At 50.6% G+C, this 27,233-nt stretch overlaps 1 protein-coding gene across 3 annotated transcripts in view; it reads right to left on the bottom strand.

The window, feature by feature from the left end:
- The window catches only part of IGDCC4 (immunoglobulin superfamily DCC subclass member 4), a 147,257-nt gene extending 123,069 nt beyond the window's left edge, over window positions 1-24,188 (bottom strand). For all 3 annotated transcript variants that reach the window (XR_009455528.1, XM_059714548.1, XM_059714549.1), the window contains exon 1: window positions 24,073-24,188. Coding sequence is in view for 2 of the 3 variants with exons in the window: in XM_059714548.1 (XP_059570531.1) it covers window positions 24,073-24,124 (52 nt within the window). In the remaining variant the exon portion in view is untranslated. The remainder of the gene's footprint in view (window positions 1-24,072) is intronic.
- Between the last annotated feature and the right edge of the window lie 3,045 nt (window positions 24,189-27,233).

Here is a 27,233-nt window from a genome sequence, read left to right as displayed (position 1 = left end):
GAGCAGATGCTTGCACCACTTCAGGGGAACTGCACCACTTCCGTATGCTCATGTCCCAGCAACGCCAAGGCCAGCTCACCTCTGTGCTAGTACTGCTCTGCATTTGCAGGCAGCCTTTCATGCAACAATGCCAGGGCACCTGACAGGCAAGAAGGAACTCAACCACACAGCACAGGTGCGACAGGGACAGGCATCATCTCCATTTTATAACACAGAAAGTATCCTCAGGAAAGCAACTGCCAAGAAGCTGTCCAGAGAGCTGAAATTGTTTGGGTCAGTGAAATCACAGCCACTTTGCAGGAGCACCTGCTAAGAACAGTCCTGACAACCAGGGTCACACCTTGCTGCTGCAATCTTAATGAGCTGCATTCTTAACCAGTGACCGGGCTCCAAGCTGGCCCAGAGGCAGCAGGGTTGCTTTTACATAGCCTACATGCCTCAATCCTGGCCACAAAGGGAGTCTGGGGCAAAGCTGGGGACAGCACCCAGCTGTTCAGAGGGCTGGCCCTGTGCCCCAACTGCAGAGCAGTTCTTTTGGGACTAAACACAGCAGCTGCAAAAGTCAGTGCTGCATGCATGGAGACTGGGCTCTGTGCTGGGTGCAGTGCATGGAAAGCAAAAGGCATTGCAAAGAGGGAGGGAAGAGTAACGGAGACTGTCACAGCTGGTCACTGCTGAGGGACAGGGACAGAACTGAGCTCTCTTGACACCTTGAACTTTAACAAGAGGGCCTGTGTGCGACATTATACACCATGTGGGGAAATGTCAACAATAGCTTCCGCTGACTTCTCCTTCTACCTGCTTTAGAGTCTCTGTGTCCATGCTGGTGACCTGCACTCCAGCTGGAAGGCTAGAACCTGGTAATTCCAGAGTTACTAACCATGCACAGCATCCTCTAGCCAGAAACAGGTTGGTTCAAATGCACATAATGGAGAACAAGATTCCTTGGGTGAATCTGATATCTTTTATTAGACCAACCCAAATAGCTGGAGAATAGTTATTAAGCAAGCTTTCGGGTTCAAAAACCCTTCTAACTGCACCGCAGGCTGCATCTGGATGGCCCAGCCCCAAGTTCTCGCCTCTGCGCTGGACCGCATGCCTAGGTTTCTTCTACTCAGGTTCTCTTACCACGCATGCAACCCGCTGCAATGCATACATGAACACATCTTGAGATATACAGACCCATCTCAATTGCCCTGGATTTGCTTCCAGGCTTATCCAGGAAGAGTCGATTGCTGACATGAACGTCCCTGCTGTTTTTGGTCCACCTTTCTGTAACGAGCCAAATCAAACAGACTCCAAAATGACACTCGCTAAACTCTAGGAAAAGTTGAAATCCACAGCTGAGCCCTGCAGCCAGCACTCTCACCTAACGAGATGTGCTGAGAGGGATGGCAAGAGGCTTCTCATTATCTGCCAGCATAGTCAAGAGCATCCACAGACTCTCTTGTTCCTTCCTGGGATGTTCTGACAGGGAGCTGCGATAACACCAGCTGCTCACACTCACCCCTTATCTCTCCACTCAGGAGAGGAAGAAATTGCCTGGGAAACTAAAATTAGCTCCCAATCTAAAACCAGCTCTAAAGTCTCCTATGGAAAGGGCAGGTTATCTCCCTCATGCACCCAAATCACCCCTGTTAGGTGTGGAATACTAAGGTGGTTGGCATGTGATAATCATGGTATGGCTGCTGTGTTTGCACTGCCCTTAAATTAACAGCCCCTGGTTGTTTGCATTAAGAAGCTGTTCTGGAAGGGTTTATAAGCAGATGAACTTTAGCTCTGGAGCGAAGCCATGGGTGAGAACAATTACCTGGCACCCTCTGCTCCTTTGAGAATGCCCTCTGCTCTATGCAGCAGGGAGGAAGAGGGAATGATACCTTCTGCCCTGTCTGACAAATCCTGAACAGCCTTGTTTTCTAAGATGACATGCTGCTGGCAGCTAGGCTGGCCCCACAGAAGGGGACTGAGTTACTTTAAATGTGCAAGGATCACTTCTCCTCATACATATATGCAGTGCACGATAAGCACTGCAAAGCACCTGATAGGCACTCTGATGAATAAATGATGCTGATAATCAATTATCAACATAGCAGTAATGCGAGGAGTCATTCCAGCACTGCAGAGTGTGTAGGCCTGAGGGACTGTTTGCTGAGCTTTGGCGTCTCTCTCTAACTTGGGAGATATGGTCCACTAACCTGCCAAGGCAACGCAACGGTTACTACCAACGGACACCCGGGCAATAGGCCGCGTGGTACGTTTACGGCTTTGACTTTGGCAGTCCTCCTAAGACAAGTAAGGTCAGCTCTTGGATGCTGACCCAAAGAAAACCAGGTGACTGCAGGAAACCTGGCTGATGATACAACAGAAGGGATATTCCTCTCTGAGCCCATATTGAACCAATACCCCGTTAGAGAGCTGCAGGAAGTGGTATTCAATAAGACCACTCACAGCATGCATCCAAACAGTTTAATCATCACAGGCTCTTCTCATCCATCTGCCTTTTATTTATTATTGAGTTAACCACTTTCCCAGAGCCCATCCCCTGTATTGTAGCTTCAAATCATTTATATCTTTAATTACATTGGACGGGATCCAGGACAGAGGTTGCTTTGCAAGAATAATGTGGAATCTCTTGGCAAGGAAAAGGGTTGGAAGAACTGGTGTTAATAATACACTGACTGCATTTTAAACTGGATCCTTTACACAGAGAAAGAGAGATTTCCTACACTGGAAGATGAAACAGGCTCAGCTAGCAGGTAGGCGAGACCCTCGTCAGCATTGCAGGTGCTCCCTGCTGCTGTGTTTACAAATTGGGGATAATACTCTTTTACATCACTGGGTAAAGCAAGGCTTCTTTCATATCTGTAAAGGGCTCTGATGTCTTAGAGTGAGAGCCCCCAGGAGAGTCCTAAATGTGGCAGCTTTCTTGTCCCGATTCTTTAGCTGTCTCGGACAATGAATTATTGACTAAGGATCCAGAGAACAAACCACCTTCAAGCTTTAAGGTCCAAAGCAATGAGCTTCCTTGCCATTTCCCATGGGACCCTCTTTTACATTTCATTCTACATTACGTTTCTTCTACCCTCTTTTGCAGCTTGTTCCATTTCTCTGTCTAGACACTCAGCCCAAATTCCCTTCTCTTAGTTTCTTCCCATTAAATCCTTTCAAATCCAGGCACACCCTGACCTCTCGCTCTCCTCCTTTCCTTAGCATCCCTTAGCCAAGCTTCACTTATACGATCTATCTTCACAAGTCAGTCCATTATTCTTTTTCAATTCTCACCATTCAACAAACACACAGGGGTATGGTTTTGGCTTGATCCAATCTGCAAACGGCATGACTTTGCCAGGTTGGAGTGAGGCCATCAGGGCCTGATTCGACCTCAAGGGTTCAACAAGGTAGAGCTGGTAAAAGACGCTCCCAAGTTGGGATCTCCCCTCTGGAACCAGGCGCTGCTGCCCCATGGGGCTCTTCCAATGAAGGGGCACCTCACGCTGCAGCAGCAGGGTCAGATAATGCCCCAAATCAGTGCCTCTCGACACAGCACGGCACTGCGCCAGAACATGGAGTTGCAAGTGTGCAGACCCCTGGGAAACTCTCTCAGCCCACTCTCCATTGCCAGTGCCCCACTAGCTAGGAGGTGAATCCACCACACTCAACAGGCACACACAGCACAAACAAGCCTACACCTACCACTAGGCAGACGAGCAGGACACAGCCAACGCGGCTGTACTGGAGCATAGCCCCATTTTGGTTCCAGTGCATCCCAGAGTAAGACCTAAATGGATGAGCGACCCAATATTTTTCCACAGGTAAGACCCAAATGGATGAGCGAGCCCACTACACTGGACAACCTATCACCCACGTATGACACAGGCACATGGTCCTGGTCTCACACTTGCAGACTCCTCACCCAAATGCAGGAACTTACTACAGCTAGTGCCGCTGCACAGGGAGGAAAAGAGATTCCAACCAACACTGTCCCGCCAGCAGCCACCTGAGGTGTCAATCTTGTCAGGATGGAAATTGGATGCAGCCCCTAATATAAAGCAGGCTAAGCCAAGGGTGAACAAATCCATCCACAGGCTGGATCTGGCCTGCCAACTGACTGGATCCAGCCTGTGGGTGGGCACCCGCCAATTGATTGGATCAGGCCTGTGGCTGCTCCTGCGGTGCTCTGCATGGGGCAGAGCCCTGGGCTGTGCTCCCACCAGCACCCACCCCACTCCCACCAGACAGCACTGCCCTGGCCCTGACCAGTGCACACAGCTTCCCGGTGGGGCTGCTTCCACAGTCACCTGAATACCGCTTGGCTCCCTGCCTCCAACGGATCCTCCTACTCCTCTGGCCTGGCTCCAGGCAGCAGGTAGCATGAGGAAGGGGGCAACCGTGGGGACGCTGCTGGGCACCACACACCAGGCCAGGTGGCAGAGGAAGCTTCAGCCAGGCAGCTCCTGACCCTGCACATGGGGCTCCAGCTCCAGTTCCAGTTCCCAGCCACCTTCCACCCAGGCTCATCACACCAGGCAGACACAGTTAGTGGAAGGCAGCAGGGTACTACAGCTAGAGCCCCACACACTGGGGACGGAAGCCACCCAGCTGCAGCTTCCCTTGCCACCTGGTTGGACATGATACCCAGCAGCATCCCCACAGCCACTACCCTTCCCCATACTATCTGCTGCCTGGAGTGGCACAGCAGGGGTAGAAGGAGGAGGAGGAGCTGCTGGAGGCAGATAGAGCCAAGCAGTACCTGAGCAGCAGTCGCACCAGAAGCAGCCCCGCTGGGAAGCTATGCATGCTGGCCAGGGCTGGGGCAGTGCCATCAGCAGGCACAGGGTAGGTCAGGACAAAATATATTTTTTAAAATAAAATTATAACATGTTATATTAGATGTTTGATTTTTTAGTATATGACTTGTTTTTTTAGCTACAATTGGTTAAAATGATATCTTTTGAAAGACTGTGTGCATGCAGCCCTTGACAGATCACCAAAACTCATGAAGTGACCTTTCAGCCAAAATTACTGCCCACACCTGGGCTAAGTCCATATGAGCATAAAACAAAACCATCTGGAGTTTCATTCTCTATCGCACAGATGATTCATAGATTCATAGATGTTAGGGTCGGAAGGGACCTCAATAGATCATCGAGTCAGACCCCCTGCATAGGCAGGAAAGAGTGCTGGGTCTAGATGACCCCAGCTAGATACTCATCTAACCTCCTCTTGAAGACCCCCAGGGTAGGGGAGAGCACCACCTCCCTTGGGAGCCCGTTCCAGACCTTGGCCACTCGAACTGTGAAGAAGTTCTTCCTAATGTCCAGTCTAAATCTGCTCTCTGCTAGCTTGTGGCCATTATTTCTTGTAACCCCCGGGGGCGCCTTGGTGAATAAAACCTCACCAATTCCCTTCTGTGCCCCCGTGATGAACTTATAGGCAGCCAAAAGGTCGCCTCTCAACCTTCTCTTGCAGAGGCTGAAGAGGTCCAGGTGCCCCAGTCTCTCCTCACAGGGCTTGGCCTGCAAGCCCTTAACCATATGAGTGGCCCTTCTCTGGACCCTCTCCAGGTTATCTACATCCCTCTTGAAGTGCAGCGCCCAAAACTGCACGCAGTACTCCAACTGCGGTCTGACCAGCGCCCGATAGAGGGGAAGTATCACCTCCTTGGATCTGTTCGTCATGCATCTGCTGATGCACGATAAAGTGCCATTGGCTTTTCTGATGACTTCGTCACACTGCCGACTCATGTCCATCTTGGAGTCCACTAGGACTCCAAAATCCCTTTCCACTTCCGTGCCACCCAGCAGGTCATTCCCTAGGCTGTAGGTGTGCTGGACATTCTTCCTCCCTAGGTGCAGCACTTTGCATTTCTCCTTGTTGAACTGCATTCTGCTGTTTTCTGCCCATATGTCCAACCTGTCCATGTCTGCTTGTAGTTGTTCCCTGCCCTCCGGCGTGTCCACTTCTCCCCACAGTTTTGTGTCATCTGCAAACTTGGACAGAGTACACTTCACTCCCCCATCCAAGTCGCTGATGAAGACATTAAAGAGTATCGGTCCAAGGACCGAGCCCTGCGGGACCCCACTGCCCACACCCTTCCAGGTCGATACCGACCCATCCACTACGACTCTCTGGGTGCGACCCTCTAGCCAATTCGCCACCCACCGGACTGTGTAGTCATCCAAGTCACAGCCTAACTTGTTCACCAGTATGGGGTAGGATACCGTATCGAAGGCCTTCCTGAAGTCCAATTATATGATGTCAACCCCTACTCCTGCGTCCAGGCGTTTCGTAACCTGGTCATAAAAAGAGACTAGATTAGTCAGGCATGATCTACCTGCTACGAACCCGTGCTGGTTTCCCCTCAGCATAATTTTTCTTGCCAGGCTCTCGCATATGTGAGCCTTGATAATTTTTTCGAAGACTTTGCCTAGGATGGAGGTGAGACTGACTGGCCTATAGGTGCCCAGTTCCTCCTTCCTCCCCTTCTTGAAAATGGGGACCACACTGGCCTTTTTCCAGTCCTCCGGGACTTGGCCCATGTGCCACGAGCATTTGAATAATCCCGCCAGTGGCTGTGCAATGACGTCGGCCAGTGCCTTCAGTACCCTCGGATGGAGCTCATCCGGGCCTGCCAACTTAAAGGCATCCAGTTCCTCCAAGTGACTCTGCACCATCTCAGGGTCTACACATGGCAGTCTGGTGCCTTGCTGCTGCCCCTCTACAGTCCCAGTGAGAGACTTGTCGTGCCCCTCGCTTAGGAACACTGAGCCAAAGAACTCGTTGAGGAGTTCAGCCTTGTCCCCCCTGTCTGTCACCAATTGCTTCTGCCCATTTAGTAGAGGTCCTATTCCACCCTGGGCCTTCCTTTTACTCCCTATATATCTAAAAAACAATTTCTTGTTATCCTTAACTTGGGATGCCATCCTCAGCTCCATGGTAGCCATGGTTTCCATGGATGAGAAAGGGCATGCAGGAGTCCGTCCTAAAAACCCACCTTCTCACCTGGTTTCTACACCTGGCAACCTTTCCACCAGAAGCTTGCCCCATGCAGCTTGTCAGGTGGTTTTACCCTGAATTAGCCCCTTTACAGGAGCACACAGATATACAGCTCCCCATGACAACACCATTTTTATTCAACTCGCTTGGCACTTTGCAGAAACAAGGGATGCCAAAGGGAAATCCTGCTGCAAGGTTTGCTAAGCCTTTTCTCACCAGTGCAGGACAGAAGGACAACCAACAAAGACTGCACACTGCCACTGCAGACTTAGTCCTCCCCATACCAAGTCTAGCCTGCACCGAACTGGCTTCCCCATCAATCGGGAAACCTCTGACATCTGGGGTCATTCCTACCCTCTCAACCATTGTCAGTCATGTGCTATTAGCAGCCCTAAAAGTGCCAAAGTCCTGTCAATTCAAGACTGCTTTTAAAGGCAAGACAATGAGCCTCAATGAGGTGTGAACAGCTGAGTAACAAGGTAAAGAGGGACAAGGAAGTGCTGAAAAAAATGGATCTGGGGAAATGACTTAATGCCAGATGAATAAGTGGTAGGCTCCCCACCTAATCCAGGGGCAAATGTAAGTGGATTATATTGTATTTCTATAGAGGGGAGCTAAGGTGAGGAGTGAAGCAAGCTTCCTGGGCAAAGCCATTAAAACCCCCAGCTCTGTACCCTTCATCACCAGGAGGCAGTAACTTTCTCCCCCAGCCCACATCTAGGCCACGTGGCTAGGCTAAGCCAGAAGTCACTTCCAGGCTCATGCTGGGACTACATAACCAAAGCAGACTTTCAACATTGGGTGTAAAGGCATAAAGAAGCTTCCCATAACAAAATAATCAAGCACAGAAACAGCTCTCATTTCTCTGGGACAGACTTACCGGGTCAAAGCAGGCTTTCTCAAGATCCCAGCCTGCACTGGTTTCTATTCGTAGGCATTAGGGCTGGAAGGGACCTCGGAAGATCATCGAGTCCAGCCCCCCGCCCAAAGCGCAGGAAGTCAACTAGGGTCATAGGATCCCAGCAAGATAAGCATCCAGTTTGCTCTTGAAGGTGTTCAATGTAGGCACTTGAACCACCTCCGGTGGCAGGCTGTTCCAGACCTTGGGGGCTCGGACAGTAAAGAAATTCTTCCTTATGTCCAGCCTGAAACGATCTTGTAGTAGTTAATGACCATTCAACCTAGTTGTCATCCCTTGGGGTGCTCTGGTGAACAAACGTTCCCCCAGATACTGGTGGTCACCCCTGATAAACTTGTAGGTGGCCATCAGATCACCCCTGAGCCTGCGCTTTTCCAGGCTAAAGAGCTCCAGGGCTCTCAGCCTGTCATTGTAGGGTCTGCTTCCCTGACCTCTGATCATGCACATGGCTCTTCTCTGGACTCTCTCAAGCTTCTCCACATCCTTTTTGAATTGTGGAGCCCAAAACTGGACGCAGTACTCCAGCTGCGGCCTCACTAAGGCTGAGTACAAGGGGAGAATGATGTCCCAGGATTTGCTTGAGAAGCATCTATGGATGCAAGCCAGCATTCTGGTCGCTTTACTAGCCGCAGCATCGCACTGCAGGCTCATGTTCATCTTGTGGTCAATGATGACCCCCAAGTCTCTTTCTTCCTTAGTGCTAGCCAACATAGCACTGCCGAGCCTATAAGGATACTGCGGGTTTTTCTTCCCAAGGTGGAGAACCTTGCATTTATCGGCGTTGAACACCATCAGGTTCTCATCCGCCCACTTGCTGAGCCTGTCCAGGTCAGCCTGGATCACCCGCCTGTCTTCTGGTGTGGATGCTTTGCCCCAAAGTTTGGTGTCATCGGCGAACTTGGCCAGTCTGCTTCTGACTCCAGTGTCCACATCATTAATGAAGATGTTGAACAGTATGGGTCCAAGGACAGAGCCTTGGGGGACCCCACTGGTCACAGGACACCACGATGAGTGACTTCCATCAATTACTACCCTCTGGGTCCGACCCCGGAGCCAATTTTCCAGCCAGTGGATCGTGGAGGACCCAAGGCAACAACTGGCCAGTTTCTCCAAGAGACGATCATGGGACACCAGATCGAAGGCTTTTTTGAAGTCAAGATATATGACATCAATCTCATCTCCCTTGTCCAGGTGATAGGTCACCTGGTCGTAGAAGGAAATGAGATTGGTCAAGCAAGACCTACCCGCAACAAACCTGTGCTGGCTATCCCTTAAGATGTTGGCGTCGGCCAGTCCATTAAGGATGGCCTCCTTAATAAACTTTTCTAAGATCTTCCTGGGATAGAAGTCAGGCTGATGGGCCTATAGTTAGCCGGATCCGCTTTCCTCCCTTTCTTGAAGATAGGCACCACATTGGCCTTCTTCCAGTCTTCGGGCACTACACCAGAGCGCCAAGAGTTTTCAAAGATCCGTGCTAGAGGCTGGGCTATGATGCTTGCCAGCTCCTTGAGTACCCTGGGGTGAAGATTGTCAGGGCTGGCTGACTTGAAGGTATCCAGCTTCTCAAGATGTTCCTTCACAAAGTCAGCATCAACGGAGGGCAGGGGATCACCCTCACCCGAACTTCCCTGTCCCGTAGCTGGCATGGGCGTCCCATGGGACTGATGAAAGTCCGACGCAAAGTACCTATTTAATAGGTTGGCTTTTTCCTGGGCGTCAGCTGTCAGTTGCCCCATCTGGTTCAGCAGGGGTCCAACGTTGCCCCTGCTTTTCCTCCGGCTCCCCACATATCTGAAAAAGGACTTTTTATTGTCCTTGATGCTCAAAACTAATTGGAGTTCAGTTGAAGCCTTGGCTTTCCTGGTATGCTCCCTACAGGATCTATGCAAGTAGCTGGTTTGCATCATTGTTTTTCCAAAGCATTTTGTAGCCTAAATTAATCCATCAGAGTCCACTGGCTCCCTGCCAAAGCGACAGCAAAGACAGAATGGCAAAGAAATCAAATGGTGAACAACTGTGTTTCTACGTGCAGTTGGAAAAGTAACAGATACTGCAAGGTGCTCACAAGTGCATTAGAACAGCTCACTGCAGGGGCCTCACGCTGACAAAGAATAGAGATCCCGTTTAGATAAACACGCAGCACTGCCTGCCGAGGACACAAATACCTGCCTCATGTTTATTCCAGGGTCTTTGAAGCCTTGGGAGGTTGTATGAGAATAGCAGAGAAGATGAAAGTAATACCAGGCTGAATGCTGACATTTTACACTGAAGACAAAGGATTAAAAGGCAATTTTTTTCCTTCCCCTACCAGACATGGCATGGCTGGACTGGGCAAGCCAAAGGGAACAAGATGGAAGAAGCAACTACCACAGAGGTGACCCTCTGCTATCCACCTGGAGGAGAACAGAGAGAATTAGAAACAGAATTGGATAAGCAGCTGTCTGGAGTGGTTCAGGAAAGGCAGACAGTGAGTGTCTGCAGGGGTTTGGACCCTGGGCTACCTTCCAGGTCCAGGATTCAATGAAGAGTCGGATGCCAATCATCAGTCAACATGGCTCAGTCATTTCTTTGCTGTCCCCCAAGAAGGCTAAAATCTTATCACCTGATGAACAGCAACATCCCTTACCTTCTCTGTTGTATTCCAAATGTCAGCAACCAGAAAAGATTCATCCAGCAAGAGGATCAACCAAACCCTCTTTGCCCATCCTTCCCACTTTCTCCACTCCACATCAGCAGCTCTTCCTCCTCCTTCTTCATCATTAGCCATGTTCAGTACTACACCTGTTCCAGTCATCCTGGTCCATGGCCAAATGAAAAGGGTCTGCATCCTCCAAAAACTGGCCTTAGACAATCCATCAGACTCCTCTCTGCTGTTTTGCTGGAGTTCACAGAGCTGTTCCACATGTGTCCTGCTGGTCACAGGGCAAACTGAAGCGATTGTCACTTGCTCCCTAGGAAGTTTAGAGAATATACCATGGAACCTGCCAAAAATCCAGCACTCCACCCAAGTCCTACAAGCCATTGTGAAGGCACTCAGTGTTTCTATTTCCTAGGTGGTAGTACTGTAGAAAAACAGCAGACACACACAAACCCCTATCTTCCCCAGGTGCAAAAGCTAAAGCTCAAACCAAACGGCTGAATGTATATTTGATACATATTTCACCTGCATGGTCAATGTTCTCAATCTTAAATCTTCATGATGTAAAGTCTTAGCTACACCAATTATACCAAGTTAACACAGGAGTGAAGGTTTGTCATGTCCGGTCATTAATTAAGATACTGAAGGTATCTAATTTTCCTATGCCTGAATCCATTCACTTGTTATAGAAAGCTACATGAATCCTAAAGAGCCGGGAAACATATGCTGAAGCACGCTCTAAGCCAGTCTACAACAGTAAAAAGTAATACCATGTACAAGTGCTAATTTGTTTTAAAAAGCTCCTTAGCTCACAAACTCCTACACTTGGCACAACACTAAAGTCTTCATGAATACACATGGATTTCCACATGCACACAGAACACCAATTGCGTGACCAGACTGAAAAATCTTCAAATGACGGCCTTTTTTGTTCCAGGTAAACTGCAAAATCCTCATTAGCTGCAGCGGTGGCAAAGAGAAGTCCTTTTGGCTCCAAAGGACTAAAATCCCAAACCTTAAAGTCACCCCTCAGACAATCTAATCCCATTTCCTCTAGCAAGAGGTCCATCACAGCACGATTGAGGTAAAGCACAATGGCAGTCCCATGTGGAAGAGGTGCTATCACGACAGAAACTGCAATGAATGTGTCGTTCATTCTCCAGTGACCTGAGCAGTCCTTTTACTGAGATGTCTCAGCTGCTTCTTCCATGAACCGGGCATGGTCACTTCTAGATTCTCAGCTGCAGAAGCGGTACATGCATGAAAAGAACTCTTACAAGCATTCAGTTACACAGTAATTCATGTGCTCAAGTTATGATCACTTCTCAGACTGAGCCAGGAGATTTTTACACAGCAGAAAACGAGCTCAGATGTCCCATACCACCTAGAATCCACTTTAAAAAATGTTAAATTAAGGCTCCCTTCTTTTACCTGACAGGCTGGCGTTCAAATCAGAGGTGGCTGAAGACGCCCCGAAGGGTATAGTGTAGAATGCCGTACAAAGACAGAAGGATTGCTACTGAGACCAGCTGTTGTTGCAGTTGCATAGCATGGCGTTTATATTTGTTCCTTCCTCAAGCATTTCCAAGTACAGCACAGATGGCCATGGGCAACCCGGGACTCCTATAGCAGGACCAAAGAACATCAGCTCACGAGCATCCGCTGCTATTCCAGGAGCGCCAGACTTGGATACCATGGACTGGCTGTTTTCCCCAAACCAAGCCACGAGCCCCAGATGAGAAGTCAAGCTCATAAAGTTTTCATAAACCACCCTGCATTTCTCAGGTAATTGTGCATACCAGAAACTAATGAGAAATAATGATCCCGCACACAGGGGAGGAGCAGACAGCTCACGGCAGCAGCAAAGAAACCGAGCGGGGAAGCGCGTTTAAATATTTCATGGTAGGAGCCTATTTCCATTCCAGATCTGTCTCTCCATGTCCCAGAGGGCACAGTCCAGGCAAAGGCACAAGGGCCTGACAGATTGTATGCGTTTCCAGAGCAGCAAGGGTTTATCTGACTCACAACGGCAGGAGCAGCTACCCAAGATAGCACGACTAACCCTAGGCTGGTCACCCATTTTCAGCATGAATATTTGCAGGCCACAAAACTAGGTATCCACTGCTGAAGCTTTTCTTGGCCAATACCGACAGCCGATTATTAACCAGCCATATTGGCCAATACCAATCCAATAACCAATTTACAGGAATGCAGGGTAGCGCAGAACTGCACTTAGCTGTCAAACACTTAAAGCAGGGCCCGACTCCAGCTCTCTACGTCTAACTGCTGGTGTAGGAGAGGGAGAGGCCTCGGAGCATAAAACAAATGTGAACTGCTCCATTTATTGCCCCCAGGTGTTCATTCTGGAGCGTAATGAAAACCCACCACAGTGTCAGCAGTATAACTATCTCACCGTGAATCATTTTAGCAGGAGCACCAAGCTGATGTGCCTGTCCACTGCTGTCAGGGACAGTGACACCAAACAAGGCAGGTGCAGGTACCTCCCTTCAAGGACTCCCAGGATCAAGAAAGTCATTTCTGCCCCAAAAGTACGATTTTGGGAAAAGGGCATCAGGACCCTAGCTCCAGTACTTGACTGGAAGCTAAGGGCAGAAATCATGCTGGGTAAAAGAAAGGATTCACATAATAAGAGTTGAATGAAGCAGTCAGGGCCTAAGACTCAAATTAACCTAATGATGGGGTTCTCTTTCCCCTCTCAGCCTCCCTGCCTTTTGCTCATCTCACTGCATCAGGTTGAAAGCTTGAAACTGAGCCTTCCACTGGATTTGAGCAGGGAGACCCTTGTTCTTAATGGTCAGTGAGACAGATACGGTTCTGCACATGTGGACAAGTGTGCTGGGTCAGTGCTGCAGACTGCAAGCTCCTCAGGGCAGGGCCCACATCCACCCTGCAAATGAATGCGAGCAGAGAAGATCATTTCCTTACATCAGAACCAGCCGCACCTGCTCTTTCAGAACACAGATGCTATAGAACCATAGGTCCCAGCATGCACCAGGCCTGGAGAAGCTATTCCCATTTTTACAGCCAGCCAGCTTTGGAATGGTTTCTCCAGCCTTATCTTTTTAAAAGAATTAAAAAAAAAAAAAAATCGCTAGTCTTTTCACCAAAACTAAACAAGCCATGTAGAGCAGGAGCTGGTGTACTACCCTTACATGAAAGCAAGTTACAGCCTTCCAAAAGTCCCCCTGACTTTATCCAACTTTTACTACTGTTGAGCAAAGATTAGCGTTAATTGAGCTCACCCCATCTTAGGCATGGATTATTAGTCACCAGCCTATAATCACCAGCATTTTCCACACAAATCCTTAAGCATATCACTCAGATACCTAAAGGGATAATCCAAGTCACATTTATCATGAAATCTCCACACACACACACACACACACACACCCCCTCTTTGGGTAGACATGGTATCTTTTATTAGACCAACTAAATAGTTGGAAAAAATGTCCTTTGCAAGCTTTCAGGCACAGGCACCCATCTCCCTTCTTTCTGTGCCTGAAAGCTTGCAAAGAACATTTTTTCCAACTATTTAGTTGGTAATAAAAGATATCACAACTACCCAAAGAACCTTGCCTGCCTATATCCTTAGACCAACACAGTTACAGCCACCACCAGCAACCTCCACTACCCCCTCCCCACCCCCCCACACACACCCCTTCCCTCCAAAATACCCAATTAGTCAAACTTAGGAAATGCCATAAAATTAATATGGTAAAATTTTCAGTGTAACACCGTTCTTGTGAGAAGCAAGTACTCCTCATTGGGGAAGCTTTCTGTTTAACCACAGGCTTTATAAAATCCTATGTTTTAAGCACATTTTTAAGAGTTTCAGCAGTATATGCAGGTGCACATACATATTACATGCATGCAGTTATATATGCAGTATGCACATATACCTGTATGAGATTAATTTGTCTATACTTGGATATAGCTATACACACGTAAGCGCACACACATACCACAATACAGGCATACATGCACACATACTATGTATGTAATTTGCCTGCGAGCTCAGTAACTTGTTCTGTCTCTGCAGGTATATGTCCTGTTTCCATTACTGTAGTACCAAGGCCCCTTACAGTCTGATACCCGTTTCCCCCTAACATCCTTGCAAGACGCATGCTATTAATCCCATTTTACAGATGCAGAACTGAGACCCAGAAAGTGGGTCCCACTAGTGGAAAGGAAAGTGTTCTACCTGAGCAAAATGTATACTGTATTGCAACCACAACCAGTAATGGCATGGATACACTTGTAAAACATCTGAGCCTGTACTGTAGCTCAGCACATCTACCTTGCCACCACCCAGTTGGGCCAACTGGGTGGTGCTGGGCCCTAGAAAATAAAACCAGTGCTTAAAGCAGTGCCTTCATGCCTGGATCCATCTGGATGCTGTGGCACATGCCAGAGTACAAGACTCTCCATTGGCAGGACAGTAGTAACACCATGTCCTTTTATCCACATTTCTGCAGTGACCACTACTAATGTCAATGCTAGCACTTCCTGAAAATGCTATATGGATTTGGGGGGGGTGGGGGTTAAAGCATCTTAACAAAAAATTAAAAGATACAATTAAATTTAAAAAAAATCTTTTTTTCTTAAAGTCACACCACGATCAAGGGTACCAAGGCAATGTTCTAGGGGTGCTGGGCTTATATTACCCTTCTGTAGATGGATTTGCCACTGGCTTGACTGCTACCAGAATTCTGTGCCCAGTTCTGGTGCCCACGGGCAGGAAGGAGATGGATTAACTGGAAAGTGATCAAACTAAAAGCCTAGAAAGCAAGGAGGTCCAGGTGTTTAAAGAGACGATCACTAGATGTCTGAGCATCTGCACGGCAAACCCTGCTTCAATTGAGCAGACAAGTGTTTAACAAGAAGTCCAAGTTGCACAAAATCAGACAAGCCAGAAGGCACATATTTTTCCCTATTTTTAGGGAAAGCGACTAACCACTGCAGCAAGGAAGGCGGTGGATTCTTCATCACTCAAGATATTTCTAAAGTAAGACTGGATGCCATTCTTCCTACAAGGTAGGCTTTATTTCAATCTCAGTGCAACACCTGAAGCAGGAATTTACTCCAGGAGCCCCATGCCCCGTGTTATGCAGAAGGGCAGACAAAAATCAGAATGTCACTTCTGGGCTCAAAGCCTACAAATGCGTGCATCTAACTCATGCGCCTTGACTGAAAGGGAAGAACAAAGAGCATCTAAAGCATAATTTGATGGCTCATGCTCCTGCTTAGATGCTGAAGTGTTATTGAAAGGCTTTTATACAACACTTAACTCCTTCTGCTAATAAAAAAAATTCTGGCAGCAACAATGAATGGTAACAAAATAGGAAACAATCCTTAGGTGGCAGCTGGAAGCAAACTTCACCTTTCTGTGTTCTGTGCATGCAAAAAAAAAGCGACACCACTTGAGAGAACACTGCTAACCAGGTTTCCAAGCCACAGCATTTGGGAAGAGCATGGGAAATGAAGCCTGTCCCCACCTAGCATTTATAAATACACCAGAGTTTGACATTGTGGACATAAAGCTCATCTCCTTAAGGAAATGTTCATTCTGCATTATTCATAGAGAAAGGAGCAGAAAGAGGGAACAAAAGCAGTTGGATTTACTGTGACCCAGGAAAAAGAGTGCTAAATAACTTAGATCAATATTTTGAGTTCTCTGACAAAGCTACAATCAGTGCTGGCATAAACAACTAGTTAGCAAGCCTAAGAGAAATCAAACCAAAGTTTCAAGATGCTTATCTTTCTATCACAACAACTGCCATCAAGGATAGTAATCTGCATCGCTAATAGCTTACATATATTCACAAAATCCTCCTCCGGAAGGGAACTCTAACTTACTTTTTGTTCACTTGGGTAAAGGAGATGCGAGGTTGGTATTTGCGCACAGCTGCTGAAATCTGCCCAGCATGGCAGTGCTAAGGAAGCGCTAAGCAAGAATCCACGCTGCCCCTGCAGGCATGTGAACAAGCCCATGCAGCGTACTCAAGACGCTCTGGTGAATGACTGATGGAGAGATCTGCAGTTGCACCTTCACCCACCCTAGCTGATGCCACAAATATCAGCCAAGCAATGTGTATCTAGCAAGGGAGATGGGCAGCGTCTGGAAATAGGAGGAAGCTGGCATAGCTCAGTGGGGATTACGAGCACAACCATCTGGAGTTTCATTCTCTATCACACAGATGATTCATAGATTCATAGATGTTAGGGTCGGAAGGGACCTCAATAGATCGAGTCCGACCCCCTGCATAAGCAGGAAAGAGTGCTGGGTCTAGAAGACCCCAGCTAGATGCCTATCTAACCTCCTCTTGAAGACCCCCAGGGTAGGGGAGAGCACCACCTCCCTTGGGAGCCCGTTCCAGACCTTGGCCACTCGAACTGTGAAGAAGTTCTTCCTAATGTCCAATCTAAATCTGCTGTCTGCTAGCTTGTGGCCATTATTTCTTGTAACCCCCGGGGGCGCCTTGGTGAATAAATACTCACCAATACCCTTCTTTGCCCCCGTGATGAACTTATAGGCAGCCACAAGGTCGCCTCTCAACCTTCTCTTGCGGAGGCTGAAAAGGTCCAGTTTCTCTAGTCTCTCCTCGTAGGGCTTGGTCTGCAGGCCCTTGACCATATGAGTGGCCCTTCTCTGGACCCTCTCCAAGTTATCCACATCCTTCTTGAAGTGTGGCGCCCAGAATTGCACGCAGTACTCCAACTGTGGTCTGACCAGCGCCCGATAGAGGGGAAGTATCACCTCCTTGGACCTATTCGTCATGCATCTGCTGATGCACGATAAAGTGCCATTGGCTTTTCTGATGGCTTCGTCACACTGCCGGCTCATGTTCATCTTGGAGTCCACTAGGACTCCAAGATCCCTTTCCACTTCCGTGCCACCCAGCAGGTCATTCCCTAGGCTGTAGGTGTGCTGGACATTTTTCCTCCCTAGGTGCAGCACTTTGCATTTCTCCTTGTTGAACTGCATCCTGTTGTTTTTTGCCCACTTGTCCAACCTGTCCAGATCTGCTTGCAGCTGTTCCCTGCCCTTCAGCGCGTCCACTTCTCCCCATAGCTTTGTGTCATCCGCAAACTTGGACAGAGTATACTTCACTCCCTCGTCCAAGTCGCTGATGAAGACATTGAAGAGTATCGGTCCAAGGACCGATCACATCACCTGAGAGTCAGCGCCTGCACTGTGCATGCAAGATTCTAGACCCCCACGCCATCACATGGCTTTGCTGTCTATGAGGAGCGTTTCTCACCCTGCTGTGTAGTGGTGTGGAGCTGTCCTTTAAGCCCTGTCAAACTCTGTTGGCTTCTGAGAGAAACAAAAGCTTAATGCAGGGGGAAAATGAGTTAACTGGGGAGGTAAAAATCTGCCAGTGTGGCAGCTGCTGAGAAGAGGAATACTCTGCTAGGAGTGACGTAGTGGTGTGGGGGCACAGCAGAATGCCGGGACTGGGCACGCTCCTGAGCAAAGGGTGCTCTGCCCACAAGATGGGATAGGGACGCCCTTGTTACCCACCATGCTCATTTGCTGGTGCCTGGTGTGCTTCCTCTGCGAACCATAGTTCAAGGCTGAAGAGCAAAGGCTTTGAGGAGAACCTACATTTTTATGCTCAGTTACCCAGCTCAACTGCCAAAGCTTGCTAAATAAGGCTAGAAAATACAGAAATGGACCTAATAAAAATAACTGGGATATAACCTAATACTGTATGTCTATTTTTATCCCTTATATAAATCATACTGTGCCCTAAACCAGATCTAACTGGTATAAAGCTAAACTCCAAGTGGCTTGGGACCTCTCACACCTTCTAAACTCTTCCACTTCTGACATCCTCTCTCCTCTGCCTGCTTATTTCCTTCACCTCCTCTTCTCTTACCCAAACTCTAATGAAGTAAATGCAAAGAAATGCTACACCTTATTACTATTAAGTAGCTTAGAGCCTACAGAGATACAGGATGGTACCACAGCAAGGTGCAACTCTCAAGAAGTGATGCTCTGGGTATGACATGGGATGAGGGCAAGCTCAGGACCACCTTACCACAGGCCTCAGCACTGAAAATCAGCTACCATGCCAGGAGGAATGGATAGGGTCAATCCACCGGGTTCCCTGCACCACTGACCACCACTGTGCCTGGTACACAGAACTGGGCCCCAAGTCCAAAGTGTCCATTGGAAGCTGGCACAGCTATTCCTATGCACTCGCCTCGCATCCCTGCTGGCTCTCTGACCAGAGGTACCTGCACGCAGAGCACACGAGCAGGCCAGGAGCAGGGCTTTACTTGTGCAAGCATTACTGGATGGGGAAAGGAGTAGGCAGCTGTAAGAAAACAGGACACTTCCCTTTCAACTGAGCTATTTACAGGCTGCTGCAGCTCCTGTCTGACAAGGGCACTCTTATTACTTATTAACGGGGAAAACCAGCTGGGGGGTCAGAAATGCATTCAGGATCAGGCCAGCCCAGGATTTGAATACAACCAGCAAGGCTATTTAGGGTGCCATGGGGCTCACCACACCCCTTGCCCGATAGTTCAACACGGACAGCTTTATTCCACAAATGAGGAAACAGAGGCAGAGAGGTTAAGTGACTTGCCCCAAGGTGAGAGAAAGAATCAGGACCAGAGCCCCAGTGAGCAGTCAGCAGCTGTGTTCACAGCTTCTCCCTAGAAAAGGTTGGGAGCAAAATACCTAGCAAGGCCCTTCATGCAAATGCAGGCGACAGTGAGACAGCCGCACATAACATGTAATGCAGGATTCAAAACCTCGGACGCTGGCTCAGTTTCCTCTCTTGAAAATGATGAGCCTGCCCTAGAGCTGGATTCAGCCCAATCTGTGCTAAGCAAACACCGATAACAAGAATTTACCACATCCCCTTTAGCATTGCAGCTGGCTGGAAAGCAAACATTCACTTCCTACCGATAACTGAATGACTACAAGTTGATCGTGCTGGGTTTGCAAAGGCTTGGTCCCCCTCCTTCACCCAAGGTGGGACTCCAGATCTCAAACAGCCATGCAAAAATGCCCCAGGACTTCTACTTTCCTCTGGCTTCCCACATGTACGCACACCTAACGCAAATATATACAATAGTTAGGGGAAATTTGGGCTGGATTCCAAAGACAAATTACAATGAGATTAAATATTAATTCCCATCTTAATTATATAACTATGACTCTGCTCCATGGCAAGACAGTCATTAAATACCAGAACAGTGTGTTAAGCCCACCGTACTTAAGTGGCGCCCTTTCAGAGTGCTAAGTGCTCACACTGCTTCAACTCCAGCTGCATTTGGTCTCTGGAAGTGTGCAGCTGTCTCCCTATGGCTAACTAACAAGCACACAATTCAAGCCATACAGCTAATCGCCTGCAACGGTCTATCAGTGCTGCAGTGGCAACAGCATCAGGGTGCAATTTCCAACTCAAACACAAGAGAGGCCAGCAGTCCACTCCAGAGATTTCTCGTGGGTCCATCCCTATGGCATCTGGGCTTGCACGTGGTTTTCATCAGCATAGCATTTCCAGACTCCCCAGTCAATAACCGATTTAGCCTCCCAGCACCTCTGCTCACAATAAAGAGATTATACTCTTATACATTTTTTTTCTTCTTTTTAAGATAAGCAATTTAGTGCCCAAGGGAGATGAAACGACCGAGCTTGGCCAAGTTAGGAACTGAACTCAGATGTCCTGGGTGTCAGATGAATGACCAGCCCAAACATCCTACAACCTGTGTCCGGGTTCACTGCCAAGAGCGGGAGATGGGGAAAGGGCTATTCTGGGGTTAATGCTTTTTAGACCGGGGTGCCAAACTCAACCCCAACCACAGGCAGGATCTGGACCACAGGAACGACCCCTCCCACACTGGATCCATGAAGCCAGAAACAGCTGCAGTGGGGCCAGGTCCACAGCCAGAAGCGTGGGTCAGGGATAAGACAGCAGCAGGGCAAGTGAGGGCTATATCTGCACAACCCACGCTCAGCCACCTGCCACCAATGATCATGTCCACTGGAGTCCAGGGACCCCAAATTCTGTGTCAGGCCACATCAACACACTCTCCAACTGCTGGACTACTGGAGGAGAGCCAACTAGAACCGTTCTGTGTGCTGGATCTGGCCCGCAAGCTATGTGTTTGACACCCGTTTTAGACTGAACACTGCTAGAAGAGGTGGGTTTATGTCAGGGGTGGGCAATCACTTCAGCTGAAGGACCACTTAATGAGTTTGGGTGAGCTGTTGAGGGCCGCACACAAAACCTTTTAGAAGATATAATTTTAACCAATTATAGATTAAAAAACAAAGCATATAAAGTATAATCTCATAAATCCGGCATGCTCGGGACCGAGCACCTGCTGGATATTTGAAAATGTCAGATTTGTGAAACATAAGTATAGTGCATGGAGTCGGGGGGAGGGGAAGCGGCAGCCGGTCGCTGCCTGGCCCGCCGGACGCAGAAAAGGAAGCTTGCACGCGGCGGCTGCCGCCACATCCACCACTCCACGCCACTGCTCCACATGCAGCAGCAGCTCCAGGACCAGCCACCGAAGTGCCAAATTTCTGAGAATTAACGATTTTTAAAACCCAGATTTATGAGGTAATACTGTACTAAAAAAATCAAACATCTACAATAAAATCTTAATGTTTTCTCAAAAAACAATTTTTCTCCTAATTTGTGTTTCTGAGTAGTGTATATGGAAGCAAATGCATAATAGCTTAAAATGAAGTCTTACTCTTGGTATACTGTGGCAGGGGAGGGACAGGGAACGTGGGTATGGGGGTGCATAGGCGAGGAGGTGCTGCCCATGCACTAGGTCCTGGGAGCCAGATGTGGATGGAGGGAAGAAGGAAAGGAGGCAGGAGGCTTGTGCAGCAAGGATCACCCAAGTGGCGGTGCTGGTGCAGGTACAAGTGCAGTCCACCCCCATCCCACCTGCATCTGTCCCTGCAGGGCTCCGCATGGGGCTGAGCCCACCCACTCCTGCCTGGGGCAGCCCATGCCATGCTTGCAACTGGGCCCGCTGATGGCCCCAGCCAATGTGCAAGGCTTCCCAGTGGAGCTGCAACTGCCCGGGTACTGCTTGGTTCCTACTGCCCCCACTCCTCCTCCTGCCTCTGCTGCGTGGCTCCAGGATGGGGGGTAAGCTGCAGCTGGGCAGCTCCTGGTCGAGTGTGGGGCTCCAACTTCAGGCCACCTTCCACCCACTCGGCCACTCACAGCTGGCTGTGCATCACACCAGGCAGGCAAAGTGAACAGAAGGCGGCCAGCAGGTGCAGCTCCAAGTGCTGGGGCAGAAGCTTCCCCCCACCTGGCTGGGCATGTGGTGCCTAGCACATGCCCTCATGGCTGCTGCCACTTTCCCACACTACCTGCTGCCCAGAGCGGTGCAGCACGGGCAAGAGGAGGAACTGCTGGAGCCAAGGGAGTCAGGAAGTACCCAGGTAGCTGTAGCTGCACCAGGAGCAGCCCCGCCAGGAAGCTGTGCAAGCCGGCAAGGGCTGGGACTGGGGCCATCAGTGCGTGCAGGTGGAAGTGAGGTGCAGGATGCCGCAGGCAGGAGCTGCCATGGCTTGACCCTATGCACAGTGCTGCAGGGGCAGCCACAGGCTCGGTACAATCGATACATACCCGCCCGTGGGCCGTATTTTGCCCACCCCTGGCTTAGGCACTGGAAACCAGGATGGGGTTTCCCTGCTGGCTGGAGCTAGAGGAGGTGGGAGAAAACGCTGGACATTCAATTCCCACTTGCATTTGGTGCAGCACAGAAGGAACGAACAATGGGCTGGGGATGCTGCGGACGGGGGCTTCCTTCTCTCCTGTCAGAAGGACGGATGAGCACAGCAGCAACACAACAGCCGCCTGCTGCAGACTCCAGAACAGGAGTAACCTGTATCTGGAAAGGAGCCACGTGAAATCAGATGGTTGTGGCGTGCTCCCGCCTATGGCCATTCCCAAGGGCACTGCAGATGCTACCAGGAGGTCTCGCAACACCCTGAAAAACAGCTCCCATCCTCTTACCGCTCCAGGCAACGCTCCCCCATCCCTCCCCGAACGGAGGAAGCAGACAAACCACATTGCAACAGCACAACCCACAGGGCAGAGGAATCGGCATGCAGGTGCCGCGCTGCACCGCACAGGCGATCGCGGTGACATGTGATCCCTGGAACAATGGCAACAGACTTCTCCAGGCAGAGGCACAGAGCGCCTCCAGCACGCCGCAGGGCGAGGGGCCAGGAGACGCGGGCCGAGGAGAGGGGGAGCGGAGCCTAAGCAAGGGAAGAAAAATCAGATCAGAAACCGCACGGGGGAACTTCACGGCAGATCCTCCGTCCTCCAGGGATTGCATCTGACCGCTCAGCTGCAAAGCGAGCTCTCCCCCGCCCCCTGCAATCTGTCTCCCTTTCGAGAGCCCCAGGCAGAGCCAGCAATGCGAAGCCCCGTGCCAGCTCCAACCCGCCAGGCTTTCAAACAAACAAAAAAAACATTCCCTCCTGGCTCTGCAGAGAGAGCCGTATCCAACGCGGGCAGCACACGGGGCTGGAAAGCACGGGCCCCATCCGCAGCGTCACGACCGTCCTCGGGAAGGATGGTTCCCTTGGGGTCTCCTCCGCGGCGTCTGCTACGTACCAATGCTGAGAACGGCCATGCTGCAGGGGGGTGGCAAACGCGCAGCTCTGAACCATCGTTTCGGTCTTTCCATACGCAAACTTCACATCCAAGCGATCGCGGGCGCTCCTTTCCATGGCAAAACCACTTGTTGCACGGCTCTTCCTCCAACTTTGCTCGCGAGCTCGGCACCGGGCCGGGCACCCCCGCGAGCCGCGGGGAGCCGCCGGGCACCCCCGCAAACACTCGACTCGAAACCAAGCGCTTATTCTTTCAGCGCCCAGGTTAAACGCGGAGGATGCCTCCACGAGCAGGGATGTCACACGACCCGTTTGTCAAAAAAGAGGGAGAGCGAGGGAGCGAGCGAGCGCGCCGTCTCTCCCAAATCGGGGTGGCTAACCACGAGCAACGCGGGGAGAGGGAGGACACGGGACAACGGGGATCGGGACCCGCGTCCGAATCCCAAACCGGGGTCGGGTGCCGCTCAGGGGAGAGGCGACCACGCGCAGCTGTCAAATTTGCAGCTGGGATGAAACTTTGCAGGCGCGCCGCAGTCCCCGTGCCTCAGGGGCCGTGAGAGCGGCCGCCCCCCTTCCACAAGCCACCGCGGGGACTAGAAACTTTTTCATTTTGCTTTTAAACGATGCCCACGTGTTGCCCCCGTCCCGTCCCGTCCCGCCACGCCGCGCCCCGGGGTGCCGTGCCAGGCCGCCCCCGGGAGACACCGCGCAGGTGTCGGGGGAGCGCGGCGGGACCGGCCGACCGGGCCGCGCGGCCTGCGGGCCCGGCCCCCTCCCTCCCGCCCGCGCCGCGGCCTCGCGTGGGAGGCAGCCCGGGCAGGACCCCCGCCCCAGCCCGCGCCCCGGGGCGAGGCGGCCCCACGCGGGACGCGCACGTACCTGGGCCGGCGAGCGAGAGCACGAGGAGAGCCCGCAGCGCCGCCAGCGCCATGTACGCGCCCGCGGCCGCCCGCCCTCACGAGGGGCGCCCCGCCGCCGCCGCCGCAGCCGCCATCTTGTGCGCGCGCCGCTGCCGCCCCGCCTCCGCCCCCCCACGGCCCGGCCCGGCCCGGCCCGGCCCGCGCTGTGCACACACGTGTATACACACACAGGCACGTGTGTATACACACACGCGGGCACGTGCGTGCGCGCACACAAACGTAGACGTGCACACAGCAGCGTGCAGGGCGGCTGCCAGCGGCCGATCTCGGGGGGGCGCACCCCTGCATGAACGCGTGCGCGTGCAAACACACCTGCGCGTGCACGCACGCAGGCATGCACGCGTACAACACCTGCAAGTGCCCACATAAGGATGCGCACACGCGTGGAGGTGTGCATACACACACACACAGGCACATAAATATGTGCGCACGCGTGGAGATGTGCATACACACACACACATATGCACATAAAGGCGTGCACATGCGTGGAGATGTGCATATACACACATGCACATAAAGATGCGCACACACGTGGAGATGTGCATATACACACACGGACATAAATATGTGCACACGCGTGGAGATGTGCATATACACACATATGCACATAAAGGTGTGCACACACGTGGAGATGTGCATATACACACACACAGGCACATATATATGCGCACACGTGGAGATGTGCATATATATACACACACATGCACATAAAGGTGTGCACATGCATGGAGATGTGCATATACACACATATGCACATAAAGATGCGCACACACGTGGAGATGTGCATATACACACACATGGACATAAATATGCGCACACGCGTGGAGATGTGCATATACACACATGCACATAAAGGTGTGCACATGCATGGAGATGTGCATATACACACATATGCACATAAAGATGCGCACGCATGGAGATGTGCATATACACACACACAGGCACATAAATATGCACACACACGTGGAGATGTGCATATATATACACACACATGCACATAAAGGTGTGCACATGCATGGAGATGTGCATATACACACATGCACATAAAGATGCGCACTCACGTGGAGATGTGCATATACACACACATGGACATAAATATGCGCACACGCGTGGAGATGTGCATATACACACACATATGCACATAAAGGTGTGCACATGCATGGAGATGTGCATATACACACATATGCACATAAAGATGCGCACACACGTGGAGATGTGCATACACACGCACACACATGCACAGAAATATGCGTACTCAGGCACGCCAGGGGAAACAGGGAGGCTTTGGGGGGGAGAGGGAGAGCGCGCTCCTCCACCAAGGGAGGGAAGACATCAGGGCGTCTCAAAAGCCTTTGCAAACACTGGTGGCAACTGGGCAGGTCGCTTTGAGTCCCAGATTTGCGTCCTGCGGAGAGAGGGACGGGGATATGGAAACACCAGCCGGGGTTTGCACCCACCGGCGACCAGCAACAGCGGCGGGGGCAGTTCAGACCTGACCCTTGCCAGCTTACCTTAGTACGGGCGGCGGATCGATGCCAGACCCCAGGGCCGTGATGTGCTGGACGCGCCGTGGCAAAGTCAAGAACTTCGGGTTTTTATCCCCGCGTAACTTCCCCCCTGCGTGGCCAGCGAGGTCAGTGCTACAGGCAGTGCCCGGAAACGTATGCACCCTGTTCTCTTTTTCAGGACGAGATCGCAGCCACCAGCCCCGACGTCTAGGGGAAGAGAAGGCTCATCAGGCAGCAGAAGCGATTCATCGGGGAGAAAGAGGCGTTAGGGCGTAAAGCTGTAGTTCGATCTAAGGTGCAAGAGGATCTCGAGGGTGGGCGAAGGGAGGGAGATCCACCATCTCCGCACCAAGGACCGTACAAGTCCATCTTCTGTCCCTAAACAAGCGTTCCCGTCACCCCCCTGCTCAAGGAGCAGCATAGGGACCACCAACAGCCGCTCCACAGCCAGGGATGCATGGGGAAGAGTAAAGATTTCAATTAATCCCAGCTGCCCTGTCCAGCCCTGGTCGAGAGTTAGCCTTGAAGACGCCCAGTGTAGGAAAGCTGGGGAGGAAGTGGCCAAGAGTTGGATCCCAATTTGCACTGACCCAAATGACTCCCCATCCAGTAGCCCAGTCCCTCCCCATCAGCTCCCACTTTCCTAGGCGGCTCTTCGAGCTCCCAGCTTCTGAGTCATGGATGTGCAACCTATGCTGAACTGCTCCCTTTAAAATTGGAGTTGCAGACACTGTAGAGGGAAGGGCTAGTATCCAGAATGCCTGGGAAAATGGATCCACAGTCAGTCAAATTAAATTCAACAAGGACAAGTGCAAAGTCTTGTACTTGGGACAAAATTATTGCATGTACAAACGCAGACAGGGAAAGACTGGTAAGCTGCAGCATCGCAGAGAAGGACCTGGGGGTTATGGTCAACCATAAGATGACTATGAGCCAACAGTGTGATCTGGTTGCAAAAAAAAAAAAAGCCAACAGTATCCTGGGTTGTATTACCAGGAGCATCCCTTGCAAATCAAGGGAAGTGATTCTTCTGCTCTTTTCAGCACTGGCAAGGTCTCACCTGGAGCCCTGTGTCCAGTTTTGGGCCCCACTACTCAAGAAAGATGTGGGCAGATTGGAAGGAGTGCAGTGCAGAGCAACAAAAATGATTAGGGTCCTGGGAAGCGAGACTTCCAAGGAAAGGCTGAAAGAACCAGGGTTATTTAGTCTGGGGAAGAAAGACTGAGGGGGGATTTGATAACAATCTTCAAATATCTGAAGGGCAATTACAGAGAGGACGGAGATGGCCTTTTCTCTGTGTGGCACAAGGGACAGAACTAGGATCAGTGGCCTCAAACTGCGGTGGGGGAAATTCAGCCTGGAGATTAGGAAGAACTGTCTGCTGAGAGGATTGTCAAGCATTAAAACGGGCTACCTAGGGGTACAATCTCCGTCCCTGGAAATTTTCAAGAGGAGGTTGGGTAGACACTTGGCTGGGTTGGTTAGGCAAGAATAATCCTGCCTTGGGCAGGGGGCTGGATTAGATGATGTTCTAACATCCCCTCCAGCCCTACGTTCCCATGATCCTATGAACAAATAAATCCAGTATGTTGTGGGACCTGCTACCACACCC

This window comes from Alligator mississippiensis, chromosome 11, assembly GCF_030867095.1.
Source record: "Alligator mississippiensis isolate rAllMis1 chromosome 11, rAllMis1, whole genome shotgun sequence".
Taxonomy (NCBI): Eukaryota; Metazoa; Chordata; order Crocodylia; family Alligatoridae; genus Alligator; species Alligator mississippiensis.
The sequence above is the reverse complement of the archived record's forward strand: the minus strand, read 5'-3'. Positions and strand labels throughout refer to the sequence as shown.